This window comes from Elaeis guineensis, chromosome 6, assembly GCF_000442705.2.
Source record: "Elaeis guineensis isolate ETL-2024a chromosome 6, EG11, whole genome shotgun sequence".
In the NCBI taxonomy this organism is placed as follows: Eukaryota; Viridiplantae; Streptophyta; class Magnoliopsida; order Arecales; family Arecaceae; genus Elaeis; species Elaeis guineensis.
The window spans coordinates 8107485-8134482 of NC_025998.2; the positions used below are offsets into that span (position 1 = coordinate 8107485).

General features: G+C 41.5%; 1 protein-coding gene and 1 non-coding gene across 2 annotated transcripts; one reads left to right on the forward strand and one right to left on the reverse strand.

Annotated features, from left to right (window-relative positions):
• Positions 1 to 9692: 9692 nt before the first annotated feature.
• LOC105036156 (uncharacterized) lies at positions 9693 to 13236 on the forward strand. The gene is given in 3 exon segments (XM_073259046.1): positions 9693 to 9765; positions 9768 to 12176; positions 12678 to 13236. Coding segments are annotated over 3 exon segments (2823 nt in total). The 3' UTR covers positions 13019 to 13236.
• Positions 13237 to 22914: 9678 nt separating this feature from the next.
• On the reverse strand, positions 22915 to 23020 carry LOC114913754 (small nucleolar RNA R71). Its single transcript, XR_003799643.2, has one exon. It is a non-coding gene; the product is annotated as a small nucleolar RNA R71 (small nucleolar RNA).
• Positions 23021 to 26998: the final 3978 nt, after the last annotated feature.

The window sequence follows — 26998 nt, forward strand, 5'->3', positions numbered from 1 at the left end:
GATGCTGTTGTTGTCTCGGCAACAATAGCGAACTATGATGTAAAAAGAATCTTTGTAGATAATGGAAGTTCAACGAACGTTTTGTTTTATTCGACCTTCTTCCGGATGCGACTATCGACAGACCGACTCAAGAGTGTCTCTACGCCCTTGATAAGCTTCGCTGGGGATGCTATCACGACGGAAGGAGAAGTTACTCTGCCCATAACGGTCGGCACTGAACCATGACAAAGCATGGTCCACTTGACTTTCACGATCATCCAAGTGTCTTCGGCCTACAACGTCATACTTGGAAGACCCGGACTAAACGCCCTTAAGACGATTGTCTCAACGTACCATCTCTTGGTTCGGTTTCCGACCAAAAATGGAATCGAAGAGATGCGCGGAGCCCAACAGCTCGCTCGCCGATGCTTCCAGATCTCCGCTCAAAGCGACGAGTTAAAGGGCTCCCTGACGATCGACAAACTAGACCAACGGAAGGAGGAAGAACGGGGTTCACCGGCTGAATAGCTTGTTCCAATCTCGATAGCAGAGAGTCCCGATCGAAAGGTATGGGTCGGGTCTCAACTACCCGACCCAGAACGACGACGGTTGGCGGAGCTGCTGAAGGCCAACACCGACATGTTTGCTTGGTCGGCAGCAGATATGTCGGGCATCCCCTTGGAAACAATAACGCACCGACTCAACATCGACCCGACGATGAGGCCGGTGAGGCAGAAGAAAAGGTCTTTTGCTTCTGAAAGACAGAAGGCCATCGATGAAGAAGTGGACAAGCTACTCGAGGTGGACTTCATCAGAGAAACTACATATCCCGATTGGCTCGCCAATGTTGTCATGGTGAAGAAAGCCAACGGGAAGTGAAGGATTTGCATCGACTACACCAACTTGAATCGGGCCTGTCTGAAGGACAGCTTTTCACTTCCAAAGATCGACCAGCTGGTGGATGCGACGTCCGGTTATCGACTGCTCAGCTTCATGGACGCCTTCGTCGGGTATAATCAGATCCGAATGGCATCCGAAGACGAGGAGCACACTGCCTTCGTGACCCCCAAGGGCCTCTACTGCTACAGGGTGATGCCCTTCGGGCTGAAGAACACTGGAGCTACCACCAACGACTCGTCAATAAGGTCTTCAAAGATTAGATCGAGCGCAATATGGAAGTATATGTGGACGACATGCTGGTAAAGAGTGCGCAGACTGCAGATCATGTTCAAGATCTCGAAGAAGCTTTTCACACTTTGCGACAACATCGAATGAAGCTGAATCCGACTAAGTGCGCTTTTGGAGTGACCTCGGAGAAGTTTCTCGGGTTCCTCATTTCTCAGCGTGGAATCGAGGCTAACCCTGAGAAAATAAAGGCAATCATCGACATGCGCCACTCGAACACCAAGAAGGAGGTCCAGTAGCTGAATGGAAAAATCATTGCCCTCAGTCGATTCATCTCTCGGTCAGCCGAAAGATGCCTTCCGTTCTTCAAAACCCTGAGGCAGACGAAGGGCTTCTCTTGGTCGGACGAGTGCCGATGGGCCTTCGAGGATCTGAAGAGGTGCCTGGCTTCTCCGCCGTTGCTTGTGAAGCCAGAGGTCGGGGAGACACTGTATCTCTATTTGGCCACTTCCCCTGAGGCGATCAGTTCGGTACTCATCTGAGAAAATGGGAGCCGAACCCATCAACCTATATACTATACCAGCAAAGTGCTCCGCAGTACTGAAGCTCGATATTCGGAGACAGAAAAGATGATTTTTGCCTTGACCGTCTCCGCACAACGACTCCGCCCATACTTTCAGGGCAAGCCATTGTGGTCCTCACCAACTAGCCCCTGAGGGCGATATTGCACCGACCTGACACATCGGACGACTGGCAAAGTAGGTGATGAAGCTCAGCGAGTTCGACATACAATACCGACCGTGACCTGCCTTAAAGGCCCAGGTCCTGGCCGACTTCATCGCAGAATGCCCGACGACCGACCAAGGGTCGGAAGGCGTAAACCCCGGACGAGCCGCGGCCTCCGAGCCTGACCCGTCTCCACCTGGGTACTGCACATCAACGGAGCTTCAAATGCTCAGGGGAGCGGGCTGGGTTCCTGCTCACCAGCTCGGAGGGGGTAGTCACTGAGTACGCCCTTCGATTGACTTTAAAGCCTCCAATAATCAAGCCGAGTATGAAGCACTCCTCGCCGGCTTGAGAATGACGAAGGAACTTGGGATCGACAGCCTCTGGGTATTCTCCGATTCTCAGCTAATCGTGGGGTAGGTCAAAGGCAAATTTGAGGTGCGAGACCCAGCGATGACAAAATATCTCCAGAAAGTGAAGGATCTTGTGGCGCACCTCGGATATTTTGAGATCTCCCATATCCCCAAGTCAGAGAACGTCCGGTCCGACGCACTCTCTAGGCTGGCGACCTCAGCTTTCGACTCTTTGGGCCGGACATTCGTGGAGAATCTCGAGCAGCCGAGCATCGACAAGGTCGAGGAGGTGCTACAACTGACGGCCGAACCAAGCTGGATGGATCCGATTGTTCGGTACCTGACCGACGGGATCAACCCTGAAGATCCCGCGGAGGCCAGACGGCTCCGATGGTCGGCCTCCTAATATGTGATCATGGACGACCGACTCTACAAAAGGTCGTTCTCCCTTCCCTTGCTCAGGTGCTTGGGACCGATCGATGCAGATTACGCACTCAGAGAAGTGCACGAAGGGATCTGCGGGAGTCACTTGGGGGGCAAATCCTTGGCCTACAAGGTCCTGCGGCAGGATTACTATTGGCCCACCATGAGGAAGGATGCGGCTGAGTTGGTCCGAAAGTGCGAACCATGCCAGAAGTACGCCAACGTACAACACCGACCAGCCAGCCAAATCACTCCTATTGTCACCCCATGGCCCTTCGCTCAGTGGGGGGTTGACATTCTCGGTCCCTTCCCTCCGGCATCGGGCCAAAGAAAGTTCATAGTCGTTGCCATCGACTACTTCACCAAGTGGGTGGAGGTCGAGCCCCTGGCGCAGATTATCGAGCGGAAGATGGAGGACTTCGTTCAGAAGTCCATCATCTTTAAGTTCAGATTGCCACGTACCATTATTACCGAAATGGATGACAGTTCGACAACCAGGACTTCAGAGACTTCTGCGCGAGGTTTCACATCACGCATCGACTGACTTCGGTCGGACACCCACAGTCAATGGCGAAGTCGAGGTGACCAACCGGACTATACTACATGGGCTCAAAACCTGACTAAATGAAGCCAAAGGCCTCTGGGTCGACGAGTTGAACTCCGTCCTGTGGGCTTACCGAACGACCCCCCGCGTTCTGATCGGAGAGTCGCCTTTCAGTTTGGCCTATGGGACAGAGGCAATGATACCACTCGAGATCGGGCTGCCATCAACTAGAGTCGAGCAGTATCAAGGGCCGAACAACTCTGATTGCCGGAGAGCCGACCTAGACCTCCTCCCCGAACTTCGGAATGAAGCTCAACTTCGCATGGCTTCATACCGACAGAAAGTAGCCCGATATTACAACGCCAAGGTCAGGCCAAAGCTCTTCAGGCCTGGGGACCTAGTCCTAAGAAAGGCAGAAGTCTCGAAGCCTCTAGACCAAGGGAAGCTAGCTCCGAATTGGGAAGGGCCCTACATGGTAGCGGACACCTACGGGCCAAGGGCTTACCGACTGGAAACTTTGGAAGGAAAACTAATTCCCTGGACCTGGAATGCTGACAACCTGAAGTTGTATCACCAATGAACTTTGTACCTGTTCATTCAGAATACAAATCCAGTTGCAAATTTCGGAGTCTCAACTCTTCGACTGATGATCGGCGCTCGCCAAGAAGGACGAGTCCCGATGTCCTGACTCAGACTTGATGTCCACACGGAGCCGACGGCCCGATCACCGACGACGTATCAAACGCTCACGAGGGCCGAACCGTCCATGACAACGGGAGTTACACTCCTTCTATGGTCGAACTTTCGGGCCAAACGATCGGCTAACTCGCCGACTCAGCCCCGACCAAAGAAAGGCGAGACGCCGGCGCGACCGCCGTCGCGTTCATGACTTACCGACCGAGCTACGGCCGGTCGAAGGATATTCGGCTTACCACCGTCTATCACACGACGCGACCACTGTCGCATTCATGACTTATCGATCGAGCTACGGTCGGTCGAAGGATATTCGGCTTACCACCGTCTATCACATGATACGACCACTGTCGCATTCATGACTTACCGACCGAGCTATGGTCGGTCGAAGAATGTCCGGCTTACCACCGTCTATCGCGTGGTGCGGCGTAAGTACCCAATGTGAGGGTATCGGGATCCGACATATCATCGCTTCCCCAACTGAACGCGTCGGGCAACATCCGACTGAATGCGTCGAAAGATATCCGACTCCCAAGTCTTATCCGGCGGTCGGTCGGCTTTCGACTCAACGAATACGCCCGACTCACAATCGGGCGAAGGACGCCCGACTTAAGCCCTCGACCGTCGGAAGGCCGATCCAAAGTCGGGACTTGCTCTGCCTTCGTGGCGGCATGCATTACCGAATGTCCTAACTGATCTATCGGGCTAGCGACTTATGTGTTCAAATGCATTCCACAACACATGAAAAAAGAAAACATGCGGAGGAAAAAGGTTCAAGACCAAAAACTTTGACTTTGATTTCGTTGAAGATCAAGACAAGTTTACAAACTGGGCCGAAGCCCGACTACAAGTATGATAAGCAGAAGTGAAAGGAAAAGAAAAAACCGACTAGTCCTCAGAGTCGGCCTCCTCCACTGGATGACGGCGGGGACGGTCGGCGAACCTGCTCTGGCTTCAGAAGTCGGGGCCGCTTGATGTTCGGTGGCTTGCTCTGTATTTTCTTCGGCTTCCGCCCTGGTGGTGAGGCCTTCCGGTGATGGGCCGGCCGTCTCCTCCATAGCTGGGGCCTCCGACTCTGGCAGAACAATGCTGCTGAGATCAAACTCCGGGTACAGATCTCGAACGGCTTCCCGAACGTCCTCGTACCCCACCCGATACGAAAGGAAGCCGCTCTCCAGAAGCTCTTCTCGATACTCTTCCGAGTCGTGGAAGTCTTCAACAGTCCGACCCATGGCCTCCTTCGCCGACTCCGCTTCTGCCTTCGCGATGTCTGCGTCGGCCTGGGCGATGGATAGACCTTCTTCGGCCTTAGCGAGGTTTCCGAGGCTTACTCGGAGCTGCTCGCGTTCGGCCTTCAGCTCCTTGGTGAAGCTATCCCGCTCGTACCGAAGCCGACGGACGGTCCGGGACTTCTTCTTCGCGTCGTCCCGGGCCGATTGCAGCTCTGACTCCGATGTCGCCAAGGCGCCCATGAGTCGGGAGACCTCCTCCGTGAGTCAGGTGACCTCCCCCTCAAGTCGGCCCTCCCGGTCGACCGACTGTTGCAGCTGGTCGACCAGAATGACCCGGTCGGCTTCGGTGGTAGCGACTTTGTCTCTCCAAGCCGTGCGCAGATCACCGAACTTTCGATATCCGGCCTCTAGCTCGGATATGTTGTAAACCAGCTGTACAAAACAAGACCGACCGTCAGGAGACCGAACTCACGGAAGCAATAATGAAAACAAAGAAGAGAGAAACTCACCCGGATCATCATCGGGTAGAATGAAGACAGCGTGTCGGAGACACGCTGATTCTTCATCGCCTCGATGTCGGTTGGGAGAAGGAGCGCCTGGCACAGCCTCCTGGCCAAGTCGTGGTTGGCCAGGCCTGACGCACCTTCGGGGAATGGGAAGTCGGTCGATACCCCATCACCGACCGACCTTCCTTCGTCGCCCGACGCCATTGGGGCCTTCCCTCGGCCGGACACCCAGGCCCTGACATCGGGGAAGGATGGCAAGCTTGAGCCCGACCGAGTATCAACCGAAGGTGCGGCAGCAGCAGGCGTGGGTTGCTCGGGCTTGTGCACCTCCTCCCGATCCTCCTCTGCTGGCTGAGTAGCCGGCGCACCGTCGACCGATTCATCGACCGCCCTTCTCTCGGGCGAGGCTGCACCCTCGCCCGACGGTCCCTCGGACGGGACTTCGACGAGCACTGTCGGTGCCGACAGTGCGATGACGGGCTTCGCCCCTGACCCAGTCGGCTCGCTCGACGGAGCTACTTGGGGCCTCTTGGGAGGCCATGACGGCCCAGCCCCTTGTGCTGGCCTCTTCCGAACAGCGTACTGACGTACGTCGGCTGCCGTCAGTCTTGACCTCGACGGCATATCTGTAAACGACGACAGATGGTCAGCACCATAAAGGGAAGACAAAAAGAAAAAGGGGAAGAAAAATGAAAAACCGACCTAAGCGAGGGACCGGGCTGAGGCCGGCATCGTACAGGGCCTGCTCAGTGACGAGCTCCCTCTGCTTCGGCATCGAGATGTCTTTCAGTCGGTGGAAGTCTTCCCGATCTTCGGCTTCTATCCGACTGTTCTCGTTCGATTCGGTTCGGGGATTCCCCCAAAGGACAGGAAACCCCCAAAGAGTAGAAGAAGATGCGAAAAAGAACTGGTTCTTCCATCCGTGAATGGACGACGGAAGACCAGTGATGAAAGAAAGCCCCTTCCGAGGATTGAAGTACCACCACCCTCGGGCTTTAGGGTGGGGTCGGAGGACAAAGAAGGCTTGGAAGAGGAAAATTCGAGGGTCAGTCGGCAAAAGCCGACACAACAGAGCAAAACTGACTATTAGCCGAATTGAGTTCGGTGCGAGTTGCACCGGACATAGCCCGTAATAGTCAAGTACATTTCGGACGAACTCCGGGATCGAAAAGCGAAGACCGGCCCGGAGGTCCTCAACGTAGAAGGCCACCTGGCCCTCAGGCGAGCTATTAACCCGACCATTGGCACCAGGGGCGAACAGCCGAAACTGCTCCGGGATGCAATATTGCTCCCGGAGCCGATCGACATTCGGCCCCGAAAGTGAAGAGACCTCCACCTCCGGGGTCGATCGAGGGTCGTCAGTTGGCTCTCCTGACCGACCTCATCGTGGGGATGTTCTAGCCATGGACCTGAACGAAGGACGGAAAGCAAGGAGGGAGACGATGAAGATGGGGAAGGCCCTTTGAAGAAAAAAAGAAGACTCCTGAGAAGAAGGAAAACAGAGTACCTGGAACAGGGGACTACGCGGGCAGAGTCTCGACAGCAAAGTGAGGGGGGTAAAAATCTGGATATGGGTGACCCTGTATATATAGTACCCCCCGACAGTCGAGATGAAGGCACGACCGACGAGGGATTCCCAAATCATGCCACGTGGCGCCATCCGGGCCGTTCGTCGGCCCGACAGTTCGACGTACCCATCCTCAGATCGAGCCACGTCACCTCCATCCGCTCCAATGGACCCGTCCCAATGGCCACCTGCCACGTGGCACAGAGGCCGTGACGTTTCGTATCCCCGAAGGGGTGGCGGGAACGGCGGTTTTCCTTCCCGATGGGACGAGACGTCTGGCACCGACGGGACAGGACGTCTGACACTGACAGAACGTCTGACACCGACAGGACGTCTGACGCCAGCGAATCGCCCGGCATTCATGAGGTGCCTGTCATCATGTCAATCCACGGTACGGTCGTCATATCAGCCCACCGGACGGTCGGAACTTGATACGCTGGGGATCCTCTCCTTTCGCGCGACGCTGCTGCCCAAACAAAGACATTGGCCAGTGCACCATCCGACTCAGGAGTGGAGGGGAGCAACTGTTGGGGAATACCGACCGACCCCACTCATGCCGACTCATAATCGGGCCTACATGTCCGACGCCCGACTTCACCGACCGACCGACCGACGGGTGCCGTTACCGACCGACCGACGGGTGCCGTTACCGATCGATCGATGGCTATCGACCGACCGAGGATACGTCTGTCGGACAGACTTTTTCCGCTCTCCCAACCGACTGCATGATAGAGTCCGATGCCCGACTCCTGTAACATGCCCGACTGACTGTCGGAGGGGCCCAAATTTTCACCCGACGCCCCTCAGCTGGCCGCCGACCTATGGTCGGTCGGCTCCTCCAATCGCCGTACTACTGCCAAAGACTGTCAGTCCTGACAACGGCATGCGGCACTACCGCCTAGGGGCATTATCCCACCTAAGGCATGGTCAACCCTAGCGATTTGACAGCCCCACGACGATTTGACACCTTTACGGTGACTCTGACAGTCTTCAGTGAGTTGACAATTCTTCAATTGTCCGCGCCATTAATGACGGCGCCATACCATGCTCCACTATATATATCGGGGAAGATAACAGTGCTAGAGGTCCCGGAGAAAAAACTCTTGGGCTTGCTCCCTCTCTCTCTATCCCTCTCTCATTGAGATCCTTGTTTTTTTCCACTGTTGCCTAGTCTCCTCTCTGACTTGATCGTCGGAGGGTCTCCGCCGGAGCCACCTCCGATCAGTGTGGACTTTTTTTTGCAGGTGCTCATTCCCGATGATCAGGCGATGAGGAGATTGGCTGCAACACAACTCATGCTTTATTTGTTGCTGTGAATGTTCGTCAGCTTTATCAATACCACTGTCATTGTTCCTTGCATCATCATCTCAGAATGTCAGCCAGACTATCTTATATATTTGCTGCCGGGAGATTCAAATTATTTTTGTCACAGGTTCGTCTAGAAGGTTTAACCTCCAATTGCCTTGTTTGTATCAAATTAGGGGTTCGTTGGGTTTAATATTTCAAGTAGGAGAACATGGCTAAAATATTTTTGATAAGCTTTTATTTTTCTTCATCAAAATAGTTATGATAAATTTTTTCAACAAGTACTCTAACAGAGATCGACAACAATCTTTTGCTTTGTTCTATACAATCTTCTACTTATAAATTTTTTTTAATTTTTTTCATAAACTATATATTTTAATTTTCATAGTAATATGATGAAAAATATTATTATCTATTCACTGTTTGATTAATCTAGTTATCTTTTTATTTATTTTCTTTCATCCTTGCTGAGTTTTATTACTTGGCTTGACACTATTTTCTTCAATAAGATCATATAAATCTTTATACAATAATAAATTTTTTATTTGTGATTTTCAAATTATATAATTGAAAGATATAAGTTTAACGATATTTCTATCCATATATTTTTTTTATTTAATAAATATAAAAAAATTTAGCTTCTAACAACCTTGTTCTGATATCACTTTATTAGAAAAAAATTGTAATCACGAAATAATAATATCACAACTTCTTTTTCTACTTTGTGCAATTTAACTAGGATATCAATATAACTCACCAAATAATAATAATTTTTATTATCTATTCAGATAATTAATAAATAAAAATAATCAGACAATGCATAAATAAAAGACATCATAATTTTTAATATAATTTTTTTTTAATATAAATTTTTTATTATTTAAAATAATAAAATTATTGTAGATTTTTTTTCGAATCAAACGTATCGTCAAAACTAAATATTATCTTCTACAATACAAATAATTATCCTCAAGAAAATAAATTTTAAAATTAGATCTTATCAGATGTGGATATTAAAATAATCAAATAAAAAATTTTTAAAAATTAAAATTTTTTAACTTGTAACTCTGATACTAATAACAGTGTACTGAAACACCACTAAAATTGAAATACGAATAACTATCCGGTATAAAATATTAAATCCTATTGCCCCACCACGTTCCTTTTTTATAATTTTATTTTTAAAAAGACGTGTCCAGCATCTTTTCTCAATTTCCCACCTCCACCGTGCTCTACGGAATGCCCATGCCGCTATTGCCGTCCGTAAAAGCTCGCCAACTCAACCCTTCTGGGTGGCCTCAGCCCAAGCCCCCAAAATGGTAGCAAAAGCAGTCTCTTCTTCTCTCGGCCTTCTGCTTATCATCTTCTCCTTCTCTCCGCTAGCAGCATCCCAAATGACAACAGAGGATGGAGAAAGGCAAATTCTCCTCCGAATCAAGGAGGATTGGAAAAACCCCTCGGTTCTCAGCTCTTGGAACGACTCCATCCCCACCAGCCACTGCAATTGGACCGGAATCCAATGCTCCACTGATGGCTCTGTGACCAATATCACACTTTCTAACCAGAACATCTCCCAAACCATCCCCGCCGCCATATGCAAGCTGAAAAATCTCTCCATCCTCGATCTCAGTTACAACGACATCTCCGGCACCTTTCCCACATCCCTCTACAACTGCTCTAACCTCCTGCACCTTGACCTCTCCCACAACTACTTCGTTGGCGTGATACCCTCCGATATCTTCCGTCTCTCTCCCCGTCTCACTGACCTCATCCTCTCAGACAATAACTTCACCGGAGAAATTCCGCCCTCCATCAGCCGGCTCTCGGCGATTGAACTTCTCTCTCTCTATGACAACTTCTTCGATGCGTCATTCCCAGCCGAGCTTGGCAACCTCTCAAACCTCCAAACCCTAAGGCTTGGAGGTAATCCCTTCGCTGCAGCAACGATCCCTTCAACTTTCCGCAATTTGACTCAGCTGAGCTTCCTGGGTATGGGACAGGCTAATTTGAAGGGCGAGATCCCTGAATTCATCGGAGAGTTGACGGGGATGCGGGTATTGTACCTCCAGCAGAACTCCCTCAGTGGAAGCATACCCGCCGGAATCTGGAATCTAAAGAGCCTCTCCGTCCTTGACATCCGCAACAACCGGTTTTCCGGCGAGATCCCGGAGAGCATCAGAGAGTTGACGGAGATGATCACATTGGCTCTATCGGAGAACTCCCTCAGTGGAAGCATACCCAACGGAATCTGGAATCTAAAGAAGTTGCGGATCCTTTATTTGTATGCAAACAACCTAACTGGACCGATCCACATCGACGGACCAATTGGCGCCTTGGGGCTGGAACAGATCGACGTCTCCGCCAATCAAGTAAATGGATCCTTCCCGGAGGAATTCGGCAAGCTTCAGAACCTCGCTATCCTTTTCATGTCCGACAACCGGTTTTCCGGCACCCTACCGGACAAATTGCCACCGGGACTCACGTGGCTGGACATCACGAACAACAAATTCTCCGGCAACATCCCATCAACGGCTAAAAGTTTGCGGTTCTTTACAGCGTACAACAACTTACTATCCGGTAATATTCCAGCTGTCTTGACCGGAATCTCCGAACTCGTGGTGCTATGTCTGGGAGGGAACCAGATCTCTGGCCAAATCCCGCCAGGGATATCAGAGCTGAAATATCTGTCTGTTCTTAATCTCAGCAGCAACCATCTTGTTGGCGAGATTCCTGCGGCAATTGGGTCCCTACAGGTACTCCAGTCACTCGACTTATCGATTAACCAACTGTCCGGCTCGATTCCGTCAGAGATCGGAGACCTCAAGCTCAAGACGCTCAACCTCTCGTCCAACCGGCTCTCTGGCGAGATCCCGATCTCATTACAGGACGCAGCCTACAATAGAAGCTTCCTCTCAAACCCCAGCCTCTGCGCTTCCAGTGAGCTCTTAAACGTCCCCATCTGCAAACATGGCTTGCAATGGAAGCTCCGTGTGGTGCTCATCGTTCTCGCTTCACTCGTCTCCTTGATGGCCACTGTCTTCGCTGCGTTCGCAAGAAGAGGGCGCCATGGGAGAAGCAATGGCAGAGTTCTACCCACGTGGAAGATGATGTCTTTCTATCCGTTGGATTTTACCGAGTCCACCATCCTGAGTGGGCTTACGGAGGACAACCTTATCGGGAGCGGCGGCGGTGGAAAAGTATACCGGATTGTGCTCGAAAACCACGTCGCACAGATCGTGGCCGTTAAAAAGATCTGGAACAGTAGGAAGCTTGATTCCCTACTGGAGAAGGAGTTCCAATCCGAGGTCCAAATCCTAGGTTCAATCCGGCATGCTGGTATTGTTAAACTACTTTTCTGCCTCTGGAGCGTCGATATGAAACTGCTGGTGTACGAGTACATGGAGAACGGGAGCCTGGATCGGTGGCTTCACAAGAAGTGGAGGGTGGGGGAGCAAATCGAAGAGATGAACTCCGATCACAGGCCTTTATTAGACTGGTCCACCAGGTTGCGGATTGCTATCGATGTGGCACGAGGATTATGCTACATGCACCACGGTTGCTCCCCGCCTATCGTGCACCGAGATGTGAAGTCGAGTAACATATTATTAGACTTCGAATTTAGACCCAAGGTGGCTGATTTCGGTCTGGCTAGGATGCTTGTCAAGCTTGGAGAGGACAACACGGTGTCGGCTGTAGCGGGAACATTCGGTTACATGGCCCCCGGTGAGTGATTTAAATTGTCATTTGTTCAAATCTATTTATTTTGATATAAAAGAAGATTAACGTGCTTTATGACCATAGTCATCAAAATTTATTAAAATTATTCAAATTTATTTAAGAAATTAAAATATGTACAAACATGCTTAGATACAATCCACGTAGTATTCACATGAATATCTAGAAGAGAGTTAGCAATTAACTACAATTTAAAATTCTACGGAAAAAAAAAAAAAAAAACTACAATTTAGGGGACATGTCTAGGCTATCAAGGTTGAAACATCAATATGTGAGTACGTTTATAGGATGTGTTGGCATATGCTATCACAGTGGCCACACATATATCTCACACTTGCATGCACTTCAATTGTATCTATTGCCTTCCAAAATTCGATGAGGGCGAGGCCAACAGTAAATACCGTATTATGTTATTTTAGTGCATTACTATATAGTCAATGTGTGTTTTACATTAAATGTGTGTTTTTATGGTTATTACTTGTATTGTAGAATGTGCATACTCTAGAAAAATAAATGAGAAGATGGATGTGTACAGTTTTGGAGTGATTCTTTTAGAATTAACCACTGGAAAAAAAGCAAACGATGGTGGAGAATATGGTAATCTAGCAGAGTGGGCTTGGCGCTGCTTACAAGAGGCTGACAAGGTGATCGATGCTATAGATCAAGACATCAAAGACCCGACATATGTAGAGGAGATTGCATTTATCTTTAAATTAGGAGTCATGTGCACTAGTCCATTGCCTTCATCAAGACCTACAATGAAGGATGTTCTCCAAATCTTACTAAGACATCAACGTCAACAAGCTGTTGCAAATGATACCATGGTGTGAATGAAAAGATGATACTAGAGCACCTACCATTGCAGCTGGCAGTGAAAATCTCATTTAGCCCAACTTCAGGCTGTCATATCCATGAACAATTCTTTTATATATGCAGCAACGAGTGATGGAAGTATGCTAGGCAACATCAATTGGCAACGGTATATAGGTAAGCACAGTACTCTCCATGTCAATTATCTCCCCTAATGAACATTGTGTATTCCCTTGTATTCCTGTTCTTCTTCGTTGTACATTTCGCGCTATATTAAACATGTCGGGTGACTAATGGTTTTTTACATTGAAAAAAAAAAAAAAAGAAAACCTTTTCGGTACCAATAACATTTATGTTTGACTTCTCTCTTAGGCTAGCACAAAAAAAAAGAAAAGAAAAAAAGAAAAAAAAAAGAAAAAAAGAAAAGCTAGTAAGCCTCATTGGAAAGACATTATATCAAGTTTTGAAGGAATATGATGTCTTCTACTACTATAGTTTGGATGCATGTACTAACCCTTGTCACCAGGGGATGATATTTGGATCCCCATATCTGAGTATCCCGAACTTTTTTTCCTTTTTCTGGTAAGTGAGTATCCCGGTTTTCATAAGCATTAGATTTGGTAATACGAGAATTAAATTGGCTGCCCACATATTAGAAAAATTCAATGTAATAGACCCTCTAAAATAGCCCTAAATATTAGAGTAACCACCCCATAATCTCTTCTATTTATACTGATTTATTGGCCAAACAGCTCAACCATACCATTCACCTGTAAATAGGCATTGATTCTGATTTTTAAGAGTCATCTTTGGAAAGGATGCAATCAAATCGAGATGAGTCCAATAGCTAGAAGCTCAAGCTCAATTTGATTCAAAATACTCAGACTTGAAACTCGACTCCAGATCAATTGAATCTTTATATATCAAGCTCAAGCTCGATTTAATGAAAAAAAGATAAAACTCGAGAATCAACTCTATTTTACTTGACTATCAACTGAACTATATTCGAATTTGAGTTTGAACATAAATTCGAGTTTTATACTACTAATAATATATATATATATATATATATATATATATATATATATATATATATATATATATATATATATATATATATATATGATAAATAAAATATTATTATTAAAAATATCTATCAACTCAAATTAGCTTACGAGCTTTTTGATTCGAAAAATTATTCAAATTATTCGAGCTCGATAATAGCTGAGTCGAACTTGAGTAGCTCATGAGTAATTTGACTCATTTGTATCTCTATTTGAGAGTAGTCATGACTTGATAAGCGGCCAATTGTAGCTTCTTGATTGTAGATAGTTGTGCTCATATGGAATAAAGTCTAGTTGATTGTGATCTTTGCATGGTAGATGTGTTTTCATCATTAACTGATGTACATGTTTGCCTCTTTTTCTCTAATAAAATCTTAATAAGTAGCAATTACATTTCAATAGATAATAAAAAATCTGCCTTATGATGTTAGTTGAAGGTGTTGTTTATCAAAGTTCAGTTCTTGAAAATAGTACCCGGTTAATAGAATATTGCCTTCATCATGTTTGCGCAATATTAGGGGCATTTGGAGGGTTTGTATAGCCTACTCGCCTACCAACCTCTTCTATTAAAAAAATAATCAAAACAAATTGGTTTAATTGACCTGATTAATCATTTCCTATAAGTTTGACCTAGACTACTAGGCTAACCTATGAACAAAGAAGTCTACATGTTTCCCTTTGACTGAAATTTTTTATTGTAGTTAAGTAATTTTGGTTGAAGGCTATCCTACAATGTAAAAAAAAAAGGAAGTGCAACTAGACATATTTTTCTACTAGTGTGCTAACCTAAAAGGGCTAAGGTAACTTGATCTAGAAGAAATTCCACTCACAATGGCATCCTATATTTTGTTTCTGCTGATTTTCCAATCCAACATGTGATCAAAGGGATGCCCATATTTTCATTTACATTGTTTTGGATATGACTTATAACACCACTAACTAAAATTCTAAGGGCATAAATTCACAGTAGTTGTTAAGAACCCACCATCAGAAAACACAAAAATACAAGGATCTGGCCAATATCTATACAACATTATGTTATATCAATTTTTCAATCTTGTTTAAAATTTTTTCAGTAATTGCTTTATGTATATTTCTAGTGGCAGAAAAAATAGTTAGAGTAGAAGCTATTTTGTCCCTACTCTAGAAAATAAGGATGGGCTGTCGAGAGGATAGCTGTATTGATCCAGGAAATACACATGGCAGATTGACCTTCCAAAATAATGCAATTAGCTTGTAGGGAGATGGCAATAAATTGATGACCTTTCAAAGCAGCCATTAATCCAATGGTAGGGACAGAGATAGAGGAACTCCATAGGAGATGCAGCAGCTTGAAGCACCTGAAATCGAACTGGCCCATGGGAAAGCTCAGATGCTGAGGTGCCTGTGGCACTAGGCCAAAATCTGAAATCGAACCAGTGCAGCCAAGAACTGGACTTAAAGTAGATCATGATCTAAGGAATAGCCGAAATAATGCCCGACAAAGTAGGACTTAAATTCTAGTTCATTCAAAGCCCAAATACGCTTGAGCAAATTTTGGGCTTGAGCTTTCTTAAGCACGAGCCATGTTGACAGGTTTATTTTTTTAGCGAAATTTTTATACACTGCCTGCAGTATACAAAATCTGACATAGAGCATACCATCTCATCTGATTGGACCACATAGCCACCACTTTTCAATGCATATTTAATGTCCGCAGTTGCACTTTTTCGTTTGAAATTTTGAACAACAAAAATACTTCTTCCCTTCTAAAAAAATTATGACATCCTGTGTCGATATCATGACATCCTGTGTTAAAATTATGACTTTCTCTACAAAATATCATAATTTTTTACAAGATGTCATAATTTTGGTAAAGATATTTTCGTCGTTGAAAAATTTATATAAAATTTTTTAATAATAAAAGTACCATTCTCTCTTTATAACATATTATGAAAAAATTATGACATCCAATGCAGAAAGTCATAATTTTAACATAGGATGTCATAATATCGGCACAGGATGTCATACTTCTTTAAAAAAATATATTTTTGTTATTCAAAATTTCAAATAAAAAAAATAAAACTACAGACATTAAATGTTCATTCCAATAGTGGCTATGTGATCTAATCGGATGAGGCAGTGCACTCTACATCAGATTTTTGATATCATGGGCATGTACAAAGAATTTATCGTGTGCATTCCAACTTTCTACATATTTTCACTTTTCTTGTGTCTTCCTATTATGGGATCGACATTCAATGTAAAATAACAAAAGATCCACCTCGGACCATATTGAGTTGCAACAAACTTAAAGCAATCCAATTGAAGCCAATCTCAGTCAATCGAGAAAGATCCCTATAAATTACTATTTGACTTGGTCGGACGAGAACTAACCTGACGATAAGTACGAGCTTAACTCGAGATGATTCATCTTGGTCAGACGAGAATTGACCTATGACAAGTACAAATTTTGGCTTAGGATGATTCAATTGAGAACCAAGTAAGCGACAAGTACGTGCTCTGGCTCGAGATGATTTGATTTGATCGATTAAGCACCGACTAAATGAAAGTTATGAGCTTTAACTCCAGATTATTCAATTTGATCGAATGAGAATTGACTTAATGAAAGGTATGAGCTCTAGCTCTGACTCTAACTAATCGATTACAAGCAGACACCTTGTCACGTCCCGAACCCAACACGCGGGTCGGATACGTGATGGATGCACACTCCTTAGAGCAAGTCCTAAAGAATATGCATGACCTAAAATAATTCATTACAACTTCAACATCCATAATATCTAATTTCAATAATAATTAATAAAACTTGCATTATTATAAATTAAATTTTTTCAATCCTCTGATCAGATATCATGATATTTATCTATTCATCTGCTCACCCAAAATCCAAATCATAGCCAATCATGAGCATCCTGTATCTCTGAGAAGAAAAAAAGAAATGGAGAGATGTGAGCTTTACAGTCCAGTAAGAATCACACATATCACACCAATATAATAATATAATCTAAAATAAGGATAATCAATATAAAATCTCATGTTCAATATTTAGAATACTACAAACATCTATAAATTATCTGTCATATCAAAAGAGATGCATCATCATATGTTAATGGATGAAACACTTTTGTTCAGCATTAGTTTCATGTCTTATCTTCTATTTTTCTTTTCATAATCACATGATCTTTAATCTTTTTTTTCTGGCTTTGGACCAACCAAGTCTATACCTCAGTCTCTATCCAAATAAATTTTCACTCAAAAGCCTTTCAAGGCTGTCCCAGGATGAGCTTCTAGCCGACTGTCCCAAGTACGAAAGCTCGTGGGGGGCTATCTCAGGTATAAGCTCCGACAGACTATCCCAGGCATGAGCTCCTGACCAGTTGATCCACGTATAAGTCCATAGGGCTATCCCAAGCATAAGCTCTGACGGACTGTCCCAGATATAAGCTCCTGGCGGACTATTCTACATGACGAGATTAGTCCAAATCGTATCTCTTTTTATTTTATTAATCAATTTTAATTTACAGTATAATCAAAAAAATATATCATATCTATATAATCATGCCATCAATCACTAATACATACATATTGACATAGCATACTCAAGCTTAAAAATTATAAAGCAAATTACGGTGTCTTAGGCATAGCAAATTCATCGATCATGAATTCAATGATTTAAAATCAATGATACAATATCAATAAAAAAATAGCATATATAATGATGATCATGTACAGATATTCTTATCTCTATCGGTGATTGATCTAAATATAGAATTCAATGAGCTCCTCAATCTACAAATCTGAAATCAAGATATTTTGCTCTATATCTTTTTGTACAATAATTATATCTCTACATAATCAGGATTAAATATAAAAATCACTTACGGATAAATTACAGATAAATAATCCTAATAATATAAATCCAGGATCTTTCGTAGGATTAACCCAAAATTGGGACTTATCTAAATATTTGGACCCTCCACTAGTCCATAAGACTTCTAGAAAGAGAAAATTCATGAAGAGAAAAAAAAATTTAGAGAGAAAAAATAGAGATAAAAAATAGAGAGAGAATCTTCGTATCCTTCAGATGAGGCAATCATGATCAAGATCATCAGAGGTCATATCATGATGACTCAATATGGATTAACCATGTCGATGTTATAAATTTTGAATAAAGATCGGACTGGGATCTAATCTACTGTACGAATTTCGAAGTAATTTCAGATCATCTTATTTTCATCTCAAGTTTGTCTAAGATCTGTGATGTAGTTATAAAGAGAAAGAGAGAGAGTAAAAAGATCCTAGAGAGAGAAAGTAGAGAGAGAATTTAGAAAGAAAAATTGGAGAGAGAAAGTAGAGAGAGGAGAGAAGAAAGAGAGAGAATTCTCTCTCATTTTCTTCTCTTTTTATTTTATTTTATTTTTTTTTTCTTTTTCCTTTCTTTTCCTCTTTTTTTTTCTTTTCTTTTCTTTTTCTTCTCTTCTTCTTTTCTTCTTTCTTTCCTCTTCTTTCTTTCCCTAGCTGAACAGAGGAGAGACATGAGGGGGGTGAAGGGGGTGGCTTATGCTCCAGTAAGGTACAACAGCACTGCCTAAAATCCAACAGTGGCGGACGATAGCAGAGAGCAAGAGATCACCGGCAGCGAGGCCCAACCACGGAGATTTTAAAAAAATTTTGAAAAATAAGGGATCCACCCCTTGTCTTTTGTTTTTCGATCATTGGCCTGTCGTCGGTAGCCAAAGCTTCCCAGGAATGACAGGTAGAGGGGTGAGGGCCCTATTCTAGGGGAGAGATACCGCAAACGACGGTGTCGATGGCTGAAAAAGAAAGAAAAATAGTTTGGCCAAACAGAGCACAACAGAGCCGCACCTTTTCATAAATTTTTCGACGATCCCGATAGCCGGTGAGGGTGCATAAAGCCATAAGAAGGAGGGAAGGAAGAACGGAAGGAGGGCTGGGGTTACCTCTGACTTCGGTGAGATCTCTGATGAGAAATTGAGACGAACAAGATGAGGACATCTACGGCTTCAACGAAAAAATTTGAAAAAATTAAAGGAAAAATCTAGTGCTCATCATGGCTAGCCATAGAGGAGAGAAGGGAGATTTTATAGAGGTCTTCCTAGGGTTTCTAATGGCCCTAGGAGTTCTTCTCTTGATCGAGCACTGGGAAGAAGAAGAAGACTCCAACAGGAGTCTTCTTCCAGATTTTTTTTTCTTATGGGCTTTGATGGCTTGGGCTTGGTCCAGGGCCCAAATGGGCTGGGTATTACACACCTCGACTTGCAAGTTGGGACCTTCGAACTGATGAGAATGATCGACTAGAGACACCTTAGTTTTATCTGAGATTTCTAAAATAATGTTCCTCCAATCGATGAGAAGACTTAGCAAAAAGTTGTATCCAAACAAAAATATGTGATCGCTCAAGTAGAAGATAAAATATGGATCTATTCAATTGATAACTAGGAGACAAAACTCTTAGCTGACCTCAACTACAGCCATAGCAAAAGAAATAAAGTATAGACATCATCAAAATTATTTTCAATAATACTCAATTTTTTTAATCATGAATAAGGTCAATTACAATCCAGCTACTTCTTTGTCAGAGCCAAAAAAAATGGCTTAGACTCGAAAGTAAAGGACATATGTTATGGCATATAAATCAGTTTCTGTATTATTAATTGATATATGACCAGCAATTCTATAAAGATTTGAATTTCGAATAGTTACAACTTTACAATTAAGAAGAATCTAGAAATAAAAGAATGATTATGGTAGATTTAAGTCGAAATAAAGAAAAAAGTGATGGTTCATAATAAGAAAATTGTATCTCATCCCTTAATTTTCACCTCCAACTATAATAGATTCTTGCTTTGCACCTATATAAATAAGGCAAAGGGCTCAAAAAGAGATAAGCTCTGAGAGGAAGAGACTCCTACAACTCAAAGCTTTCATGGTGAGAGGCTCATAAGTCCTCATCCATCATACTCTTTTCTTTCCTTTTTGGAGGTCCACAGTGTTAGGGAACAATACGCAGTGATAAGTATATGAAATATATCTGCAAAAGCATCAATTTATAAATTAATTTATCTTTATTCTTTAAGAATTGATGTTTTTATTTATCTTTTGCAGGAAAGAGGATTGTCAATGCAAAGAGCTTGATTCGTAGATTAAAAGAAAAAAAATTTGAGTTAATCGAATTCAAAATGGAACCAATTGAACCCAAAATCAAGCCCAAACTGGCCCAAAATACCGCCCAGTGTACGGTGGATCGATAGCTCGGTCCACAGATGCAAGGGCATGGTCCACAAAATTTCTTCACTGGTCCACGTCATGGCGCATGGGGTGGCCTTCTTTGTGCGCCATCGAATGGCTGGCATTCGATCAAACACTGGATCGAACTACTAAAAATACTCTTTACCATATAAAGTGGTGGTGGCCCACTTGGTTGGCACAATCGGATGGTTGTAAACCATCCAAGGGGCTGGTTGGATAGTTGGAAATTGATGCTGGCTAAGAGAACAAATTTGAAGCCTTCTGTTGCGCCATTCAATGATCTAGAATGAGTTTTCAGTGCGTTCCAAGATTGATATTCATCCCGACTGAGATAAGGAGTTGTGAGGCTTGATTTGACGTGTTTAATCATGATTCGATGATCAAAAGTCAAGTTTTTGTTTGGAACGCATTTTGGATGTGGGATGGAGGATTTTAACACTACCAAGAGTCCTAATATGAGAGGAATCAAGAGATAAGGGTACGATCAGGACTTGAGGGGGTTATGTAGCCTATAAAAAGGGGTCCAAGGGAGAAGAGAAAAATAGAACAAAAAATTGAGGGAAAAGTGTGGAGAAAAAGAGAGAGAGGAAGAGAGGGAAGCATTTGGAGCTTAAGAGAGAAGAGGTTCTGCTACATCTTCTTCAAGTTCTTCTTCAATCTTTTAAGAAGATGAAATTTTTTATGGCGAACGAAATCCAATCCATGAGCAGCTAAACCCTTCATCTTCAAGAGAGTAGATGAAATCCTTCAATTCAAATTTATATTTTACTTTCTGATCTTATTGTGTATTTTCTTTTATTATGCAATCAACTATTTGAATGTTATAAGATTTTTTTTAATAAAATTGAATATTTAGCAAAACATAAATAGTTTCTGTGATTTTATTCATGTGTTCAAGTAGTAATTTTTATTATTTCATGAGATAGATTTTTGAATAGTTTATGACTATGCAGAGACGAGTCGTGATCACTATGCTCAGCGAGATTCATACTCGGCGAGATAAACTATGCTAAAATTTAATCATGAATTTATCTTTTTTCAATCACTAAGACTTGTAATTTTTAATGATCTAGGTTATTTTAATTAAAATATAAATCTGTGATTAAAAAATAGATTCGAAATCTGAGGTATTTTTTTTAATTGATTTTTTTAACTTTATTTCTGTCAAACTTATTTTTTTTGTCTTTTCAAAATCCTAAAATCTTAATTCTTCACTTTATTTTCTAATTTGAATATAACTCAGTCTTTGATCCTGGAGGATACGATCTCGACTCATCCTATCTATATAGTTTGAGTTAAGATTTATTTTTAATCACCTACGACAGCGATCAAATTTTGATGTCACTATCGAGGATCATTGGCATGATTGTTTCAACATAAAAAAATAAAAATAATTTTTTTTGGATAATACATATAGTGACATTGGAAACAGAAACAAAAAAAAAAAAAAAATTTACTTGTATTGGACATCTCTTCTTTTTGCATTGCATATTTTCATAAAATATCTTAAGAGCAAAATCCTAAACAATATAAGGTGGAGATTTCATCACCCTCTCTTGACCCATAAATCACAACCATTCATCTTGCATAAACCTTAACCCTAATTAAAATTAATTAGATGTTAGCCCTTAAGAACTTTCGAGCTCAATAAGACAAGGACTCCTAAGAGTTGGACTGGATTAAGGTTAGTCATTTTGACTTGTATCTAGAAAAATAGTTCAAGGATGAGATCCCGAAGGAAGATAGTTATTTAATTGATTTCGTTCGCTTATCTGATCAATTTTAATTGGTATCTAAGAAAAGCAATGGGGGACCTCCACCAACCTTGCACTTATCTGATCAGTTGAGTAGCTAGTCTTTTACTTGGAGTGCTCGAAGGTAATCTTGAAATAGTTAGAAGATATCTAAATCTAGGATAACCCTTAGTTAAGATTGCTCATTTAACTTGATTGCAGTTAACATCAAACATTAACTAATTTCTCTCTCTCTCTCTCTCATAGATTTAGACTTTTTAGGTTCTCATCTTAAAAATTCTTTTCTCTCTTTCTCCTTTCATCTTCTCTTATCTTCTTCAAAAATATATATAAAAAAAATTGAACTCTTTGCTATAAGTTGGGTCGTCAATCTTTACAAACAGAATTGCAACCATTAGACTAAGAAATTGAAAAAATCCTCAAAATAATTTGATCTAAGAATATGGCTGAACCAGATGAACCCAACCCTCCTCGTCTATTGAAAGAGTATTTCACTCCATCCTCATATACATATTCTCCTTGTATTCAGGTGCCCCCTGTAGAGGCCTCCTAATATGAGATTAAGTCTAGTGTCATTTAAATATTGCCTTCTTTCTATGGACTTTGTAATGAGGACTCTTACAAACATCTTGATGAATTTTTTTAGATATACTCCACTGTCAAAATTTAGAATTTTTTTGATAATGCCCTTAGGTTAAAATTGTTCCCATTTTTCCTTAAGGATAAGACCAAGTATTAGCTAAACTCCCAAGACTCGATAACAATTTCAATCTGAAATCAACTTCAGAGAGAATTTCTCAAGTACTTCCCCAAAGAAAAAAATAAATCAGATTAGAAAAGTCATTACCAATTTTTTCCAAATGGATAGAGAAATGTTCCACGAAACTTGGGAGAGACTCAAAGACCTAATCCATAAATATCCACACCATGCCATACCTAAGTGACAACTAGTCCAGTGCTTTTATAATGATCTATTAGAAAAGCACCGATAAATGATTGATGCTTTATGTGGTGGAATATTTATGCTCAAAAATGAATATGAGGCCTGACAACTATTTGAGATCCTTAGTGAAAACTCTCTACACCACATGTCCGCCTCCTGTAGAGACTCTTCCATAATTGGATCAAAAAGAGGTGGAATTTATGAGACAGATCATTCCATAGACATCCACAACAAGCTAGATGAATTGTCACAAAAATTTGATCGATTACTATTGTAAGTCGCTTACATCACCTCTTCCCAATCTACACAAGTTCAAGATGTTTGTGCCATTTGTTCAAGCCCAATCCATTTTGATACTGAATGCCCAGCTGCATCCCAATTTTTTGAGTTCGTACATGAGTAAGTCTAGCAAGCTCAAGCCCAACTAGCTCGTACATCAAGAAACGATCCATATTTAAACAAATATAACCCCGACTGGATAAACCTATTGGATGTTATGTTCTAGAAGCCAATATGACTGATATATTGTAATAACTCTAGGATATAATTTTATACTTAAAATATTAATTTGATCAATAAAAAGATAAATTTATTTTCATTCAAGTGTGATGTGTCTTTGAATCATCCATAAAATTAATAATTACGATACATATTTTTAAGATATTGAGAATTAGAAGTATGTATAAATAATTTTTAAATGCTCCTGATCATAGTATCATTATGAGGATGATGATCGATTCGAATAAACCGATGCAAAAATCACTTTCTTTGGAAGTAGATGAGTCTATGATCTATAGTGTAGAGATACTGAACGATAAGTGTGGATAGTTGTTAGAGAATAACTAGTACTAAATATGACCATACGAGAGATTTTATAGATTTCTACTCAATCATCAGTGATCATCTTGATACTATAGTTGTATGAATGATCTTTTAATCGTGATGGCATGGTTGCTCATAGTGAGACTACTGGAGTTTAACTGATACATAAATATACCCTCATTGAGTCCTTGTAGTGGATATTGATGATCGTTGATCCACTGTAGGAGTAAGATATGCATCTAGATAGAATCTATTGATCTTGATAGAAAGGAGTAATCCTACAAAATTTGACAGACTAAGTTCGTAAGTCTGTGGCCACAGCAGTGTGATTGATGAAAAGAATTTTTATGAGAATCATAATTAGACTTGAGCTAATCGAATCTATCATATGGCTGATGATGAGATTTGATAATTTATCCATAATCTGCCATCTAGTTGGGACTCACGATAGAAAAATTGAATCACACAGAAACTGTATCTTAAATTTTTTTTTTATTCTGCTTGATTGTCACTACATACTGTCAGATATCATTACTGGATTGTGAGAGCTCACTAAGATTATTCAGTATCGATAATTCTTGATGAGTTTGAGTAAAATTATTCTGATCTATTAAAAAAAATTTCAATGATACTGTGATAGAGATCATAGTATATCTCACTATCAGATAGAATTAAATCTATGGGGTCACACAACAAAGAGATTAGATTTAGTTTAAGCAATTAGGCATATGAAGTCTCAATTGGATTTAGAAAAATCTTATTGGATTTAAGGTAACCTTGCTAGCACAAGATTGAACCTAATTTTTTTTTGATTTTGAATTATTTATTTAATAAGATTAATTTAAATTAATTACCTGCTAAATATCTAAATAAATCAGATTCATTGGACTCCAATTATTGAGTGCCTAGGATTTTGGATCATTTGAATTAGGTGTTCAAATCCCTAGTCAATTTCTTGATTAAAATTAGTGGGGCGCCACTTGATTTGATCAAATGTGGGCACACCCACTTAGTTGGTGGCATGATGGACAAGGAGGGGCTCACCCTCTTCCTTATGAGGCATGTGAGAGAGAGCCCTAGAGGAGTCAAGTGTTAGCACCCCCTTAGTTCTCCTATATGTGGTCAAAGATAGAGAGTTCCAAAGATTCTTAATGTGAGTAGGACTCATATTAAGGGACAATTTAATTTTGAATAGGATTCAAACATTTTCTTTATTTAAAGGGTCCTTTCCTAAGGATTTTAGTATCAGATTTTCAGCAAGCTCCAAGTCTCCTATCAGCCTCCATACCTCCCTCTCTTCTCCCTCTTGGTTCCAACATCCAAGAGTTGTTGGGCATCCACCATCCACACGCCCAAAGTTGTGGGCATCCCCTTCTCCTCTATTAGATTTTCAGATCTTGGTTACTTTTAGGTTTAGAAAAGAAGATCAAGAGAAGAGAAGAAAAGAAGAAGATTAAAGAAAGATTAAGAGTTGATCAAAGGATTTAGGCTTCGTTCAGATTCACAGGATGATCATTTTTTGAGAAAAAAATCAATATCATAGAGGGCTATTCTAGGCTGATCCTAATTGGATACCTATAGAGGTCGGATACTTGCATGGTTAAGGAAGAGTCTATCTTTTTTTAAATCTAGATTTAAAGAAAAAAATAACAATACAGGTATGTGATCCGATCACATATTCAATTTTAGCATAAAATTCAGCATATATTAATTTCAGTATATGAAGTAGATCCCTATGTACTTTATTATTATGTATGCATGATATAGATTAAAAGATATTTTAATTTTTAATTCTATTATGTAGTTTAAAAAAAAAAATAAAATATACATGCATGCGCACCATAAAAAATCCAATAAAACCACTCAAATTTTTTTTGAAGACCACAACCTACTATCAGGACCCGACATATAGGCAAGGACCATACTACCAAAATACCCCACAACCATCCACCACGACCCTTGACTCAAACTTTAAGGAGAAAGTCTTGAAAGCGCTAGAAAGTATGGAAATCAACAGCCAAGCTAGAGATTAACTCCTTCACTCCCACACACAATCGGTCCTGATTCGGCCAGATTTTGGCAGTAATAGGTTGTATGTTGTATATACAAGTTCGTGATCTATTAGTAGGTTATGATTGGCATGGATGTAGCCTCTTTCTACGACTACAAATTGGTATAAGAAAATCCCCTACTCTACCTATAAAATATATTTTCATTTTTAGCTTGTGTAATTAATTAAGGATGGCTTACAGTGTTAGAACATAATTTAAAGAATTTTTGAGGTGATTTAAAAAAATTAAATAAATGAAAATTTTATTATAAAAAATTTATAAAAGACTCACAGAATAATAAGAAATAAAAATAATTAAATCTAGAAGTATGTTGACACTGTCCTAAGGTGTAGTCTCGTCCCTCATGCAAAAAAATTAAAGAAAACCATCCTAAGATATATCGGGATCTTCTGCTTGCAAGCATGATCGTGAAAGAGATTGATGAAGACTCTCTTAGTATCAAAAAAAAAAAAAAAAAAAAAAAAAAAAAAAAAAAAATATATATATATATATATATATATATATATATATATATAGTAGAAAAGAGAAGTATCAAAGAATGTTTAGAAAGAAAAAGAAAGGAAGCTTTTAGATGACTTATAGGATTAGGTTCCAAGGAGATCTTTTTATAGCCAACCAATATGACTGTTTATGACTATTATAGTTTTTATTAACCCATCAATACTTTTAGTAAGAAGCCCAATGGTCAGAAAATAAAATTAAAATTAAATACACATGACGGTAATTAAAAGTCCAACGATCAGAAATTAAAATCATAATAATGAAGAGATTAAAATATTTAAATGATAAAATTAAAAAAATAAGATAAAATATTTGGAGGAGAATTTTAGAAAAATTTAATTTTTTTTTTGAATTCTCTCCAACATAGGTAGTTATCTGTTCTTATGACATTGTTATCTCGTATGCCAATAAGAATCTTGGGTATGTTTATTAGGTCGAATAGGGAGGGCATAAGTGGGTTAGATCGCATAAGTGGTGGGATATCTTATCAAACATCCCAAAAGGGTTTCTTACCAAAAAAAAAAAAAACCCCAAAAGGGAGGGAGTATACGCTATTCCTTGGAAGAGGATAAAT